The sequence below is a fragment of the Patagioenas fasciata genome, chromosome 7, assembly GCF_037038585.1.
Source record: "Patagioenas fasciata isolate bPatFas1 chromosome 7, bPatFas1.hap1, whole genome shotgun sequence".
NCBI lineage: Eukaryota > Metazoa > Chordata > Aves > Columbiformes > Columbidae > Patagioenas > Patagioenas fasciata.
Window position 1 is genome coordinate 25,088,619 of NC_092526.1, and position 15,812 is coordinate 25,104,430.

Genomic DNA, 15,812 nt, shown 5'->3' on the forward strand with positions numbered 1-15,812 from the left:
ATTTCTGAAGAAAAAAAAAGGTGAAAATGAATGATAAGAAGAGGAAAACAAATGAAAGGAAGATGGAATGAACAAGAGATTGATTAAAAAAAAAAAAAAAAAGGATGGAAAGAACAAACACTTTCTAAGATAAAAGGCTTCATTCTTACAACCATCTGTTATAGTTTTCACCTTCCACACAGCAAAACAAGTTTATCCAAGCCACGCCTTGCTCATATTGTAGTTGTATAGACACAATTAATTGATCTTATCACTGAACTAAGATTTTTGTCCAAGGTTCCCACTGGCCCACTGCTTCAGCGCCGATTTAAGGCAGCACTATGGAACAAGCATGGTTTGTTACTCTACCTTCAGCTGGCTTTTCAGTTGGAACAGCAACCTTGGCATCAGGAACATCTAGAAAGTCAAAGTATTTAACTGACAATTAAAAAAGAATAGATTTGAATACGCTGTCCCGAAGCACAGTAACTCAGGGTGTTATAATCTTTCTTGTTCTAGTTTACAAGGATTGTAGATTGCTCCTCAAGAATAAGTTAGCTAACAGATAACTAATAGTATTAATATTTCAGTATGGCCAGACTCTACATTGTTTCTAATTCTTGCTTCATTTTGAAGTAGGCGCTTAAGAACATTCAGAAAAGAAGATTGTTTTTTATCATAAGGAGATGGTTGCTACCCATTTTGCCTCCTTAGTTATTTTCAGTTGTGCAGAGGACAAAGAATCTATTCCTAGGTACTTCTTCATTGTTCTCTTCCTCGGTCATTCAAACAAAAATAGAGTTTTGTGTTTTAGAGAATAAAAAATACTGTAGAGTAATGCACTAAATCTACGACAGAGTATAGACTTGATCTTCTGCCAGTTTTGCTCAGGATATTTACCTGGCGGCTTCAATTCCAGTTTGATTTCTGCAAAAGAATATTAGATTTCTTTTAGGAGTATTTATTTTTCCATCATCATGTTTCAAACTCACAAATTTGCAGGTGCTTATGATCACAAGTTTGTTTAGCAAATTTGCTAACCTTTGGTTACCAGATAGAGCTCTGCAGTGCTTCTTGCTTCTCCTCTTGGTTCAAGACGAGCAATTACAGAATATACACCTGCAATAGCCAAGAATGTTGATATTTGTATGCCTTTATGATTAAAAAAAACCCCGAACAACAAAATCAGATAAAAGAATGGCATCAGCACAAATATTCCATGCATTTTTACCTTCATCTTCTGCAGTAACATTGTGAATAGTCATATAATGACAGCGACCTTCACTTCTGAAGCTGTACTTGGGACTCTCTGTCAGTTCAGTGGGGCCTTTATACCATGTCACAATTGCATCATCAAAAGACACTTCACACTCAAAGGTTGCAGACTGGTGTTCACTCACTACGATGTTCTGTATGCTCTTTGTGAACTGAATTGGTTCCGCTGTTTTTAGAAACAAAAAATACATTAATTGTTATGCACCACCTGGCCATCTAGCTTAACTAATTCCTTCTCATTGTTTTCATAATAACAGCTACATTATAAGAGATCACAACAATACATCTTGAAAAAGATTAAGAAAAAGGGATTCCATCTTCTATGAAGTTTTCTATGTAAGAATGAAGATTAGAAGACGTAAGAGTAAAACTATAACAAGATCGTTATGCAGATAAATTATACAAGATAAGCCATTAAGGAAATTAGAGTTAAAGAATAATTAAGAAAGACATGAAATTGAAAGAAAATATAAGAGTGTCAGAGAAAAAGAAAATAAAAGCAAGTATGACTCAGATTGTTTGAGGGCCTGGGGACATTAGTAATGGTGTTTTAGTTAAAAATACTAACTTAAACAAATACATCATGTATTGTTCAAAGAGAAAAGAGCAAAATTTATTGTTTAGTCCATTTCCAAGTTTGGCAATATCTCTTTAAGAAATTCCTTTTATTTTTCATTTGTTCTGTTAATGGAATATCCAGAAATTGTTTATCACTACCGTAATAAGAAGATTCTTTATCTGTTTACAAACCTTCAATGGCCAGATCTGCAGTTGTTTCTAGATTGTCAAGCTTGCAGGTATACTGTCCCTGGTCTTCTGTTCTAACATCCTTGATGATGAGTTTGTGTACTTTGTCAGAGACTTGTGTTGAATATCTCCCTCCTATCTTAATGGGTCTCCCATTTCTATACCACTGAGACTTGGCATTTGGGATAGAGAACTGACAAGACAGCGTGCATGTGTTTCCTTCCTTGAAAGCAGTATCATGAAGATGCCGTTCAACTGCAGGTTCTATTAGCATGTTAAAACATACATTTTAGCAGACATCAGACAGTGGCATAATTCAAGTGTGAATTGAAATACATACTTCAAAAATAGACTTACCAATGACAGTTAGTCTGGCACTGGCAATGTGTGGTCCACATACTATTCTGAAATTTCCCTGATCTTCAAGTTGACAATTCCTGATTCTCAATATGTGGCGATCACCTTCAATTCTAATTTCATATTTGTCATTGGAGTCCAGTTTCTGGGTTCCCTTATACCATGAAAGTTTAATTTCTGGATAGTTAATTTTAATCTCACATTCAAAGACAGCATCTTCATCTGTCAAAACCGTCTGATTTTCAATGTCCCTGATCAGAGTAACAGGCTGAAAAATATTAGTTCAAATTAGTTTCCAGTTCCATGTTATAGGTTGGAATATTTCACAAATCAGTCCAACAACGTTACCTCTGTCTGTGTGAGTCGTTGCTGAATAAAAGCTACAAGTTCATCAAATTCCTGATCTTCTCTTCGAGCTTTTTCTGTGAGCTCAATTTCCTGTGAAAAGGCAGAATATACTCAAAGATTAAATGATTATAAATGTCAAGCTGTCATGCTTATCCAACACAGAATTAGTTCCTACATCAAGTTTTCTGTAAGTAACGTATCTTCCCATCTTAAAAACTGTGAAGACAGAACATGCTTGGCCTTCTCCTTGGGTTCAAACATACAAGACATCAAGAACTGTCAGAAGATCTAAAGAGGAACCTGAAATTCCTGCACACATAGTAACATCAGAGCATGGACAAGTCTGTTCAAAAGAACCGTGTTGATCCCAACAAAGCCAATGCTGCAGTCATGCTGTATCTTACCAGTCTATGGCTTTCTTCTGCTTGGGTTTGCTTCAGTAATTCAAAGGCTTGTAGAAGGCCACGGAAATCTGTAATTCCATACATGCGAGCATATTTCTCATATTCTTTGGGATCTACATTTTTGAGAAGTTCCAATATATCAATAGGTTGTTCTTCCTCTCCTTCCTTCCTTTTTGGAGTGCTATTCAAATCAATGATACAAGTTAAATATACTTTCCTAGAAAGCTGTTCACGTAAAAACTGAATCAGCTTAGAGCTGCCCTGTGCAGTGGAAGCCTTTAGTTTAATCTAGTCAGATATTTCTATTTTTAGTACAGTTATTCATAGTTAGCAAATATTAAAAAAATGTATCTTAATCTGAGATTTATAATAAAAAAAGTTTCTTCTCTACTGATGGCAATTTAATCTATACAAATTTCCATATACCTTTTTAGTTTTGCCCTGAGATCTCCTTCAACAACAGCTTCTTTCTGTCTTTCTTCAACTTGAAGGTTTACACTCCTCTCAATTTCACCATGTTCATTAAAAGCTACACATTTGTACAGGCCAGAATCAGTTTTTATTGCATCCTTTATTTCTAGTTTGGCTTCATCTCCTCTCTGCTGGATTATAACGCGACCTCCCTGGTTGAGTTGCCTCCATTTTCCCTTCATCCATTTAACTTTTGGAATAGGGTCTCCTCCAACTTTTGCAACAAATGTTGCAACAGTCTCTGCAGAAAGATGCAAATAAGGAAGCTAAGTCTTTCCAGATGTCTATGACAGCAGGATATAATCTCAAACAAAAAGTATGGGCGAAGAGAAGACAAGTTACTTCTTTGAATAGAGTGCTTACTTTCCATGACTTTGATACTCTGAGGCTCTGACACAAAATACAGCTTTCCTTCCACTTCTGCTTTCTTAGCTGCTGGTGCAGCTGCTGGTTTTTCTAAAAAACAGTCAAACAATTAAAATAGATGATTTCAGCTAATAGTTTATGGTCATGCATGATGATGCTTCCAAAGGAATTAAAAAAAAAAATATATATTACAGAAATAGAACAAAATTCATAGAAGGATATGCAAATAAGAAGTCTCATTTTCTAAAATGGATTACTTTTTCTGGAGGTATCATCTTTTCTGCCTATTTCTGGAAATTTCACCCTCAGAGTTACTTGCATTTTTTATCAGTGATCTGTTAATCTTTTTTTTTTTTTTTCCTTCTTCTTCTTTTGCACTGTTTTTAGCTTTGCAGCCACCCACAGAGTGAAAAAGATAGTATTTCTACATATTACTCAACTCCTATGTCTTTTATGCAAGGCTAAGCCAAGGCCTACATGGAAGGACTCATGCTTAGATAATATTTACTTCCAGCTAAAAGACCAATATGTCTTAGAGTTGTAACAATCCTAAAGCAATCAGCCTTTAAGGCCACACGCTCAATCAAATTACTTTTGTCTTTTCCTTTAATAAACACTACTTCCCCCATGGGTTCCATAAAATATGGATTTTCAACTCATTTAGCTTGCATTTGTGTTTAGATTTAGAAACTAAATTCTTTATCTTTTTGGTAAGAATATGCCATTGATTTGACACTGATCTCCCACTGTTTATGTCACTATTTACAAATAAATTATTGTTAAATATACTGTCTTCCCAGATTTTACATTTTTGCAAAGAACTAAACGATACTATTTGTTATTAGATTATTAACATTTTTGTCCCACAAACAAAGCAGGATGGAACTTTGTTTTATATTTCCATCATATAACTTGATTTTCTCCATGTTACTGTACCTTTAACTGTCACTTTGGATTTGCAAGTATCAGTGCCAGCTGCATTTGAAGCTTTGCATACGTATTCTCCTGAATCAGATTTTGTAACTGCAGCAAGTTCCAGAAGAGCTACTCCATTAGCAAAGCTGAAGTTACATCTGTCTGAAGTTCTTATTTCTCTCCCTGCCTTCAGCCACTGAATCCGGATTGGTTGTGATCCTTGGACGTGACAGCTGAGCTGCACAGTATCACCTTCCTCTGCTGCTGCTGGCTGAAGAGGCCGGTCAAAAACAGGAGGTTTTTTGGGTTCTGGAATATGAAAATGCTTGAGTGAATACTCAAGGAAAGAAAGTATGATTGAGAGTGTAAGAGAAGAGGAGATACATGTGATTCTTAAGAAGACAATGGCAAGGAATGAAGGAGATTAAGCAGAAGTCTGAGAATGGCAATCATAGTTTTAGAGAACGCAATAAGTATCAAGTGAGTACATCTTCTATGCAAACACGGAAGAAACATATTTTCTCCAACCAGCAAGGACATTCACATGCAAAAAATAGTATAGGAACTAACTTGCTATTAGGCTACAGAATTATATAAGCATATTTAAAAAAACAAATACGCAATCTCCTGCAAGAGTATTATGATGAAGTGCCATGCTGTCACAACACACTGTAAAGGCTGCCCAAGCTTTAATGTGTTTGAACAGAAAAGCTGTTATTCCATGAAAAGAGAAGGATTAAAAATTCAACAGAAATGTCACATAAAGATTTTGATGTTTGCTTTAGATCATTCCTAGCAAATAGTAAAAAAATGAAGAAGACTCTCCCTGTAAAATAGTTTCATTTTAATCACAAAATTAAAAGATTTCCTTGCTTTTGTGACTTAACTCAGTTTTATATTGTCCATCTCAGGACAAATTACTGCTATTAAGGTAAGCACAAACATGTCACAAGACAGAAGCTGTATATTTGCAGCCAATATACAACAAATACAAGTAAGAAGCAGAAAAAAATCAAAACAAACCAAAACAAAATTTCAACTAACCTCTGATAACAACAGAAGATGTACACAACACGCTTCCTGCTTCATTGGAAACTTTACAGGTATATAAACCAGCGTCTGATTGGTCTATGCTCTTTATATGCAAAAGTAAGGTATTGTTTTTGAAAGATATTTCACAATGAGGGCTCGAATGAACTTCCTGATTGTTTTTATACCAAGAAACAGTCAAAGGCTGAGAGCCGGAAACACGTCCCTCAAGTTTAAGTTCATTCCCTTCTGTTTCTTCTACTGCTTCAGACAGTTTCTTAGTAAAAGTAGGTGGAGTTTTTCGTTCTGTAAAAAGAAAATGACATACTATTCAAATTATATGAATCAAATCCAAAATGAAATATTCTAAAGAATACATTTCAAGAAAAAGGTGAACATTTAATGATATTTGCTCTCATTGAAATATTTTTTTAAAGAAAATATACAAAGATGAAAAACAGATGTCTTGCTCTTACAGTCGCTGTCATAGTTGATTCTCCTATTTGAAAAAAAAAAAAAATCCTCTTATATTGATTTAAGTCAAATGCCATTTAAAAAACCCAAGATTTTTGTCAAGTTCTCAAGAAAGAAGCAGGCAAAATCCTATAAAGAAACTAGGTTGAAGAAAAATATTATTTAATTTCTCCTCCCATTGTTGCTAGTCACGCTTCCTAATTCTCTTAAGAGATCCATGGGTGTCTCCAGATAGGTACTTTCAAGCTGTATCTCAAAAGCTTTTCTCAAACTTACCTTGCAGCAATAAAGCTAACTTCTTTTATAATTAAAGGAAGAAAAACATAGACACACTGTATTATCTGTTCAGTACCTTTAACAGTTAGTTGAGCTGTGCAAGAGTCCTTTCCAATTTCATTGCTAGCACAACATGTATACTTTCCAGAGTCTCCCCTGTCAACTCTCAGGATGGTCAAGTGGGCTGTGTTGTCTACATAACTGATCTGGTAGTTTCTTCCTGTTCTAATCTCTTGGTTATCTTTTGCCCAAGTGACTCTAATAGGCTGTGTTCCAGAAACATGACACTCAAAGTCAGCACTTTCTCCAATAATACCATCCACAGGTGTAATTGGCATGTCAAAGAATGGAGGAGTCTTCCCTTCTGAAGAGTGAAAGAAATGAAAAAGCATCACTTTAAAATGTCAATTTGTTTTAAACTTCTGTGAAATAAGTATTATTTGTACAATGTTAAATTAGTATATAAGCAAAAGATGAGTTTTAAGATATTTCCATTACATATTTCACAGTCCACCAACCTGTAAGGACAAGCCTGCCACTAGAAGAAGCAGTCCCAATTGCATTGGTAGCTGTGCAGGTATATTGCCCAATAAGGCTCCTATCTGTCTTCAAAATCTGGAGAGTTGCTACATTATCTATGAAGGATGTATGAAGATTGTAGTCCTCTTTTACACGTGCACCATCTTTAAACCAAGATACTTCAATAGGTTCTGAACCAGCAATGCCACAATCAAATGTAACTGGTAAGCCAACAGTTTCATGAACATCTCTTAATTTTCGTGTAAAAGAAGGAGGAAGTTTACGCTCTGTAAGAAAACAGGTTTTGTACAGTGAGGACTTTCAGAAGACATGCACCTATTACTATACTCGCCAATAATCACTGCCTAATATATTGTAGAGTATACTGTATTTTTGCTCCTGATGTCTGATGAAAAATGTTACTCAGCATGTCATTTATTTGGAACCTGATGTGCTAAGAGCACTGTGAATACAGTTGCAAGAAAATATATAACCATTCTGCCCCCAGTTATACCCAGTGAGCCTATTTAACCCTCAGGACTGCTAGTGGTAGAAAGAAACAAATACACTCATGGGGAAGGAGGCTGTATCCCTGCAGAAGAGCTGTAATCAGTAAGAGATATATTTCAATTAGCTTTACTGGTAGGCCTTTGCTAATAGAAGACAGTGCCAGAGGGTATCTTACAGGTCAAGAAACAGTAAACAAGGAAAAGATAATACTCTGTTTTTCAAAATAACAAAGCACAGTTAAGAAAAATAGGCCATCTTCCTGTTTTTAAAAAAGAAATATTCACCTTGAACTGTCAGCAAAGATGATGAAGCTGCCTCCCCAACAGTGTTTTCTACTTTGCAGATGTACTCCCCACTGTCACTACTGTCCACCTGGCTGAAAACCAGAGTGGCAACTTGGTTCTTAAAGTGCATTTTCATAGTAGCAGTTCCTCTCAGCTTTGTGTCACCCTTGTACCATGACACCATCATTTCTGGTGTTCCAGCAACCTGGCACTGTAAAGATGCAGAATCCCCAACAGTCACCTGCACTGGCTCCAAGGGTGTAGTGAAGTAAGGTGGTTCTGAAGAACAAACACACACCATTAGCATAAAAACATATTGCACCATGACTATTAGTAGTACAAACGACACTTGAAGTGATGGTGGCTTGACGCACCTAGTATTGTGATTGCACCATGACAATTATCTTGTCCAGAATCATTTTCAATATGACAAGAATATTGCCCCTGATCTTCTAGTTTGCTACTAGGGATTTCCAGTATGGCAGATGTCTCTGTAGTGGTGATGCTACACTTTTCAGAGTGCATTATTTTTACTCCATTTTTCTTCCATGTCACTGAAATTGGTGGAGTACCCGTATATGTGCATTCCAAGATCAAATTTTTCCCTTTCTCTACACTTAAATCGTTCACCTTCTTCACAAATTTGGCTGGTTCTATAATGAACAATGGGAAGAAAACAAAATAAATAAAGCCAAGAGATAATTTTTAGAAGCATAAAAAGCGTAAGAAACAGTAGTCTGGACAAACCTTTGATAAAAAGATGCGTTGTGCAAGAAATCTTCCCTGCCTCATTAGAGACTTGGCAGGTGTAGTCTCCACTCTGAAGTGGATGTACATCAAACAGCTCCAGTTCTGCAACTGAATCTTGCAAGGTGATATTGCAACTGTGTCCTGGTACTAGCTCAACACTACCTCTAAACCATTTAACTTCCAACGGAGAGGAACCTTTTATGATACTGGTAAAGGTTACATTTTCCCCAGATAAAACATTCAGTGGTTCAGGTTTCTTCACAAAAGATGGTGGTTCTAAGTATGCAAATAAAACAGACAGAGAAGAAGTACATTTGAATTTCTGATGAAGAGCACAGTAATCAGAAATATGTAACTAAGCAAAGAATGAAGTACTTCTGAAGAGAAATGTGTGCCCTCTGACTCTGGTTTCTTATTGATACTGACCTCTAACACTCAAAAATGCGCTGCACTCATCAGACCCAGCTACATTACTAGCAGTGCACAAATAAGTTCCCATATCAGATTCCTGAAGTCCATTCACTTTCAAAGAACAGGTATTGTCTGTAAGGGTAGCCTGATACTTGTCTCCACTGGTAATCTCCTGTCCATCATGAAACCAGGAAACCAGAATAGGTGGTGACCCATAAACTTTGCACTCCAGTACGGCAGAAGAACCCAGCTGACCGTAAGTTTCTTTCAGTTTTCTTGTGAAAGAAGGAGGTATAATACGATCTGCATTTGTTTAAAAAAAAAAAAAAAGAAGAAGTAAAAAATTACCATTCAGGAGTTTAAAATGCAAAAAGTTTCCCATATATAATAAAATCGGCTAACTTTCTTTTGATATATTCGCTTTAGCATTCTGCTCCTACACACCTAAGTAATTGAAAAATAGATAGTTGATGGTTAAGGATATGCTGGAAATTTCATTCACATTTTTTGAGGGACACCTTTTACTTCTGCAGTTCTTTGTCATAAGCAACAATATTGCACCAGCTGTCCAAGAATACATGCAGATTAAAGCTGAAGAAATCAACCCCTTGCAACAACTCCTGGCCCTCAAAGGTTAGGTAGGCATCTGTTCTTGACTCCTGTCAAAGTGGTAGGCCAAGTGCTCCTGATATTATACAAGCAATTAGTCTCTCAGGTTGCCTGTCATGAGAAACTCTTTGCTATCCAAAAGCTTTGAAAAGGAACCATAGGATCAGATGTGACTCAAAAAAGACTAGTCAACTAACCTGAAACATGCACTGAAGCTGTGCAGCTGCTTTTACCAACACTGTTTTTCACCTCAAAAGTATATTCTCCACTGTCTTCTAGTCCTGCATTGAGGATCTTAAGCCCAGATACTTTGTTGAAGAAACTGATTTTATATTTATGGTCAGTCGACAGTTCATTCCCATCCTTAAACCACCTAGCAGTAAGCTCTGGTGTGCCGTCTACTGTGCATTCCAGAGTACAAGAGTCTCCAGCTGTAACTTTAACTGGGCCTGGCTTCTCTACAATGACTGCAGGTTCTGCAATGAGATGCAAGTCACAACATTTTTAAAAACAACAATGCAATAGTTATAACTATCATAAAATTTGCAATTTTAAAGCATCTTAAAACACATTGCCTTTTTTACCCCATGTTACCAACCTAGCACTGTCAGCGTGGCAAAGCATTCCTGAACTCCAGCATCGTTTTTAATCTGACAAATATATTTCCCAGCATTGTCTGGTTCTGCATTTCCAATCTGCATAGTTGCAATGTTTTCTGAATAGGAGATCGAAAGATTATCACTTTCTCTAATGATTTCCCCTTTGTCTTTCAACCACAGAACAGAAATGGGCTGTGATCCTTCTACTGCAGCCTGCAGTTCAATCGACTCCCCAACGACGACAGTGAGATCACTCAGCTTCTTCACAAAGGTTGGTGGTGCTATTTAAGAGAAGATATTTAACAGTGAAAAAAAAAAAAAAAACAAACACGCCAGGAGCAGAAAAGTAGGATGAGAATGACAAGTGCCAATCTTTATACAAACCTCTTAGTGTTACAGAGCCAATACAGGAGTCACTTCCCACATCGTTTACAGCTTTACAGTGATATTCACCAATATCTGCAGTATCCACACCGAGAATGTGAATACTAGTTAGGTAGTTCTCAGACATGACCTTATACTTCTTGCTGCTCCGAATTTCTCTTTTGTCTTTATACCATGAAATCTGGAATGGAGGAGTGCCCTGAAGCTCGCATTCCAGGTGAACATCAGACCCTTTCAAGGTCTGGACTGGATGGGGCTTCTTAGTAAACATGGGGGGTGCTGAAAAAAAAAAGGGGGGGTGTTGGAGTTTGTGTTATTGGAGCAAATGCAATTAAAGAGAACAAACTATTCAAGAAGCCATTTTAAAGCTGAACAGCAAAGACAAACCATAAATAAGAAAGATCTCCCACAGCCTAACCAAGAGGCAAGAGCTTTGCTATCTATTCAGACAGGTTTTGGCCTCATTAAAGAAAGTGGGATTTAACAGCTTTTTCGCAAAGGACTCACACAGATAGCAAAGTGACGAAAGAACTGGGATTCTAACCTTTTACTTTCAGTGAGGTACTGGTGCTTGCACTACCCGCTGGGTTCCGAGCTTCACAAGTGTAGTCACCGCTGTCCTCAACACCGAGGTTGTGCATTTCAATGACTGCCACTGACTCCATAAAGGACATTCTGTATTTTTCACTGGGATGGATCTCGGTTTCACCTTTGTACCAGGTGATTTTGATTTCTGGAGATCCACCTACTTTGCATTCATACTTAGTGGAATCATGCTGTTTCACAAGTCTTGAGGAGTCTAGTTTCTTAATAAACCTTGGTGGTTCTGGAAAGCCAAAAATTGGAGATGACGCTTTAAAATGCACTGATTCTTTGGATGAGCAGGAAAATATGTAACAGAAAATGTGAACTTTGGGGACTTAAGCAAACATTCTAATTTTGCAATTGTCATGATTTTTTTCAGATTATTTCCCACACTACTTCTCCTCCTATGTATTCAGTACAGATAAGCTAACGTGTGGCTTTAAGTAATATCTCCTTGCAACATATTTGTAAACAAAATGCCTGATGGAAATGCAAGAATCCAAACTGTTCATCCAAGAAATATTATTAAGAGCATTTATGCTGATCATTACAGTAACTTCGTATCTTAATATGTCATTAACAATGGATCTAGTCAATAAATGTATCTGCATTATAAACCTTAACACATTTATTGCAAAGCCAAACATAAAGGTGCATATAGGGAATAAAAGTAGGTAGCAAAACAAGAAGTTCAAAATAATTATGCTGGGAAGAATTATGAGATGGCTGATATTACAGAAACTGGTGTTAAAGGTCCTATGACTGAACAGTAAACCGGATGGTTGCATTTTGTTCCGTAAGGAGAGAAAGGAGTGGATGTTTGACACTTTTCATCAAAAGTACCATACGGATGATTCAGAATCACAAGACTGAATGCTCATAGATCAAAGATGTAACTATTAAAACCAAGTGGTGGTAACGTGGGCACAACAAACAAATCTCTCTGCAAAACAGGATGAAGTGCCTCTTTGCGCATCTGTCTGTAAAGTGTAGGATGAATATCTATTTTATTGTGGGTTACTTCAACTTGTGGGACATTTGAAGAACATCCTCTGTTGTTAGTAACAAAACTTCCTTAGAGTTTCTAAAAATAGAAATTATGGCAAGGACTCTTGGAACCTTAGTAATTTACTATCAGATTTCACTTAGACAAAGAGTTGATTATCTGTCTGCACAGTAACAGTTGCTGGGTAGTCACACCCTTTCATTCCCAAAAAATTAAGATACCTGAGTTAGCAAGGTATATACTTAAAATGTAAAGTAGTTTCTAGAATCTGAAGCAATTTTTAAAACTACAGATTGGGAACATTAGATGTTAAAGTGGGAAAGTTAATTAAAAACTGGGAGATTTTCAAGGTCAATTGAACAAAAGATGTTAATTTACAAAGAAAAGGTTGTATGTCATAGAAGTGAGACAGCATTTGCTCAAATGAAACACATGAAGCTCAATGCACACAAAGAGTTTGCCCTTACAACTTCTATGAAACTGGTTGACAAACAATGAACATCATTAATTTTACAGTCCTGGGGAAACTGTACAAATTCTAAAGTACTGAATTTCAGGATCAAAAAATAAAATAATAATCCTGGGAAAAAAAAAAATCAGGATTTTATGAAAAAAGAATTGAAGAGTAAGAAAATAAATAGGTTCAGTTGGAAGCATTTTATGAATGGTAACTCCTGTCAAGTCAAGTAAACCTAATAGTAATGTTATCACTAATAATAAACAGAATTGTGATTCTGGTGGAAACAACCTTTAAAGCTATTAAAGAGGTTAGATTTCTTGCTACAATCTTTCAATACTTTTTTGAGTCAAGCTACATAATAACAACATCCCTACTTGCCACTGAATGCACAGGTAATTCAGTCTGTCGCACTCCCACCAATAAAAAACCCTATGGAAAGAATATATTCTAGATATATATAATGCATTTGACAAGCAGTTATTGCAAAATCTTGCTAGTGGTAGTTCAGCTTGCTATCTTATTTGTCTTAGAGAGTAAAAGTCATAGTATTTACTCTTAACATGTTTTTGGCTTTTTCCCCAAAATTCATACAGAGGGGAAAACAAAAACAAAAGAAAACAAAACAACAACAACAATTAAAAAAAAAAACCACACACAACCAACAAAAAAAAAAAGAAAAAAAACCACCACCACAAAAAAAAAGAAACAAATCAAACCACAAAAAAACCCACACACAGACAACAGAAAAAAAAAGGTAGGCACTAAATCAACAGGGACATTTGAACTCACACTTAATTTAAGTAGTGTATTTACATTTGTGTTTTTTATAAAATCAGTAAGAATGAGATATCCAGATATTCCCACCTACATTGAGAAAATTACGCTAATACTACCAAGGCAGTTTGATCCAGTCACAAATTTATATCATTGAAATGTGTAAGATCCACACACTAAGTGGAGAAGCAAAGTGTTGGTGGAATGGATATTTGTCACCAAGTCTGCCCTCAGACAATCCAGTTTTGCTGTCTAGAACATCAGTTTTCAATGTTTTCAGCTGCACACCCAGTAAAAAGACATTTAAGTGTCACAAGTGAACTGAGTTTCTATCAGTTACTTTTCCCTCCCCTGGACAACTTAGTGAATGCTGCTGCTGAAGAAAGACTTTAAAGACGACAATTTGTTGGCCAACAGGGCCATTCATAAAAACTGTACAGGGTACTAAGACAGCGTTAACATTTCCATGGAAGAATCCCTTTTATAACACAAATCACGCACTATATCGGACTAGAAGAAAGATAAATAAGTATTTAAATATTACAATAATATTTGAATGAAACAAGACATCTCAGTGTAGCTTCTTGTAAAGGTTGTTAGTCTCACATGTCTGCATTCAGGGCTTTGTTTTTCAGGTGCCTGTCATGCAAAGAAAAGCCTCATGAACACTAAAGCTCACAGCAATACCTTGTACAGCCAGCTGAGCTGCGCACGCATCCTTTCCAACACTGTTGCTGGCCATACATGTGTAGAGTCCAGCATCTGCTTTACTGACTTTCAGGACCGTCAAGCTGGCTGTGTTTTCTACCAGCGTCATCTTGTAGTTGCCACCTGGGCGGACCTCTCTGTTGTCTCTTGTCCAAGTAATCCTCATGGGAGCAGAGCCAGTCACGTGGCACTTAAAGGTTGCACTTTCCCCTAGTGCCACATCGATAGACACTGGCTTGATGTCAAAGAGGGGAGGTTGTAGACGTTCTGCAAAGAGGAAAGCATGGCAGAGCTCACCACCAAGCCCTCCTCACCATACACCTCACCGTGCCATGCCCACATTCCCTGGCCACCATACAATGGGCAGAGCGGGAAAAAAGGGTGAAGAAATAAAAGAGCAAAGACATACAAAAAAGAGCAAAGACATACAAGTGTGAGCTACAAACCTGTGAGGAGAAGTTTGGCACTGGAAGATGCAGTCCCCAGAGCATTTTGGGCTGAGCAAGTGTATTGGCCACAGTGAGCCATACTAGTTTGCAAGATCTGGAGAGTTGCAACGTTATTTAAGAAGGCTGATTGCATGTTATCACTGTCGCTTAAGAGAACCCCATCCTTGTACCAAGACACTTGGATAGGCTCTGAGCCAGTTATGCGGCCATCAAATGTCACTGGGGCACCAACCGTCTCCTGAATATCTTTCAGTTTTCTGGTGAATGTAGGGGGAAGTTGACGCTCTGCAAAACAAAATAATCACCACGATAAGGAGGAAGCCACCCTGCCAATCTAGAATTAACTCACTCTGAAATTAATAAGAACCCCTTTCTGCAGACAACAAAGAGTTCCTACAAACTAGTCCAAGAAAGAGTGGCCCTTGGCCCATCACCTTTAACAACAAGGAAAGCTGTGGAGGTGGCGAAGCCGACACTATTTTCTGCTTTGCAGATATATTCTCCAATGTCACTGTCCTCCACAGTGGAGAATGCCAGCGTTGCCACATTATTCTTGAAGTGCATTTTATAAGCTTGTGTTGATCTGAGCTTGGTGTCATCTTTGTACCAGGAGACCTTGATTTCTGGTGCACCACCAATCTGGCATTTTAAGATCAAGGGCTCGCCAACCTTCACCTCCATACGATCCAGATGTGTGACAAAATATGGGGGTTCTAGGGAAGGAGAGAGCATGGTAAGCAGAGGCAGAGCATCACTGGGGTGCCATAGGAGGGCCAGGGGTGATGTGTACCTAAGATGGATACAAGGCTGTGGCAAACATCCCCACCCGCCTCATTTGCCACCTCACAGGTGTATTCGCCTTCATCACTCTTGGTGCTATTGAAGATTTCAAGAATGCCAGATTTGTCAGTAGTTGTAACACTGCAGCGTGGAGACTGAGTAATGGGTGTCCCGTTTCTTTTCCAGGTTACAGAGATGGGAGGGGTGCCTATGTAGCTGCTTTCCAGCACAATGGACTTTCCCTGCTCCACACTGAAATCACTTAATTTCTTCACAAAGACTGCAGGCTCTGTAGGGAGGCATAGATCAATAGTGAGGGACAGATGCGGCAGGGCTCCAGGCA

General features: G+C 37.5%; 1 protein-coding gene across 4 annotated transcripts in view; it reads right to left on the minus strand.

The window, feature by feature from the left end:
• TTN (titin) overlaps window positions 1-15,812 on the minus strand; it is a 246,538-nt gene that overhangs the window by 156,336 nt on the left and 74,390 nt on the right. For all 4 annotated transcript variants that reach the window (XM_071811135.1, XM_071811134.1, XM_071811136.1 and 1 more), the window contains 26 exons: window positions 15,480-15,758; window positions 15,124-15,402; window positions 14,687-14,974; window positions 14,220-14,507; window positions 11,252-11,533; window positions 10,708-10,986; window positions 10,323-10,604; window positions 9,922-10,200; window positions 9,131-9,418; window positions 8,702-8,980; window positions 8,329-8,607; window positions 7,955-8,233; window positions 7,160-7,447; window positions 6,718-7,005; window positions 5,907-6,197; window positions 4,884-5,171; window positions 3,945-4,037; window positions 3,537-3,822; window positions 3,111-3,291; window positions 2,707-2,796; window positions 2,359-2,626; window positions 2,005-2,265; window positions 1,211-1,420; window positions 1,021-1,098; window positions 880-906; window positions 349-396 (listed from right to left, as the gene is read on the minus strand). In XM_071811135.1, the coding sequence (XP_071667236.1) occupies window positions 349-396; window positions 880-906; window positions 1,021-1,098; window positions 1,211-1,420; window positions 2,005-2,265; window positions 2,359-2,626; window positions 2,707-2,796; window positions 3,111-3,291; window positions 3,537-3,822; window positions 3,945-4,037; window positions 4,884-5,171; window positions 5,907-6,197; window positions 6,718-7,005; window positions 7,160-7,447; window positions 7,955-8,233; window positions 8,329-8,607; window positions 8,702-8,980; window positions 9,131-9,418; window positions 9,922-10,200; window positions 10,323-10,604; window positions 10,708-10,986; window positions 11,252-11,533; window positions 14,220-14,507; window positions 14,687-14,974; window positions 15,124-15,402; window positions 15,480-15,758 (6,078 nt within the window). The remainder of the gene's footprint in view (window positions 1-348; window positions 397-879; window positions 907-1,020; window positions 1,099-1,210; window positions 1,421-2,004; window positions 2,266-2,358; window positions 2,627-2,706; window positions 2,797-3,110; window positions 3,292-3,536; window positions 3,823-3,944; window positions 4,038-4,883; window positions 5,172-5,906; window positions 6,198-6,717; window positions 7,006-7,159; window positions 7,448-7,954; window positions 8,234-8,328; window positions 8,608-8,701; window positions 8,981-9,130; window positions 9,419-9,921; window positions 10,201-10,322; window positions 10,605-10,707; window positions 10,987-11,251; window positions 11,534-14,219; window positions 14,508-14,686; window positions 14,975-15,123; window positions 15,403-15,479; window positions 15,759-15,812) is intronic.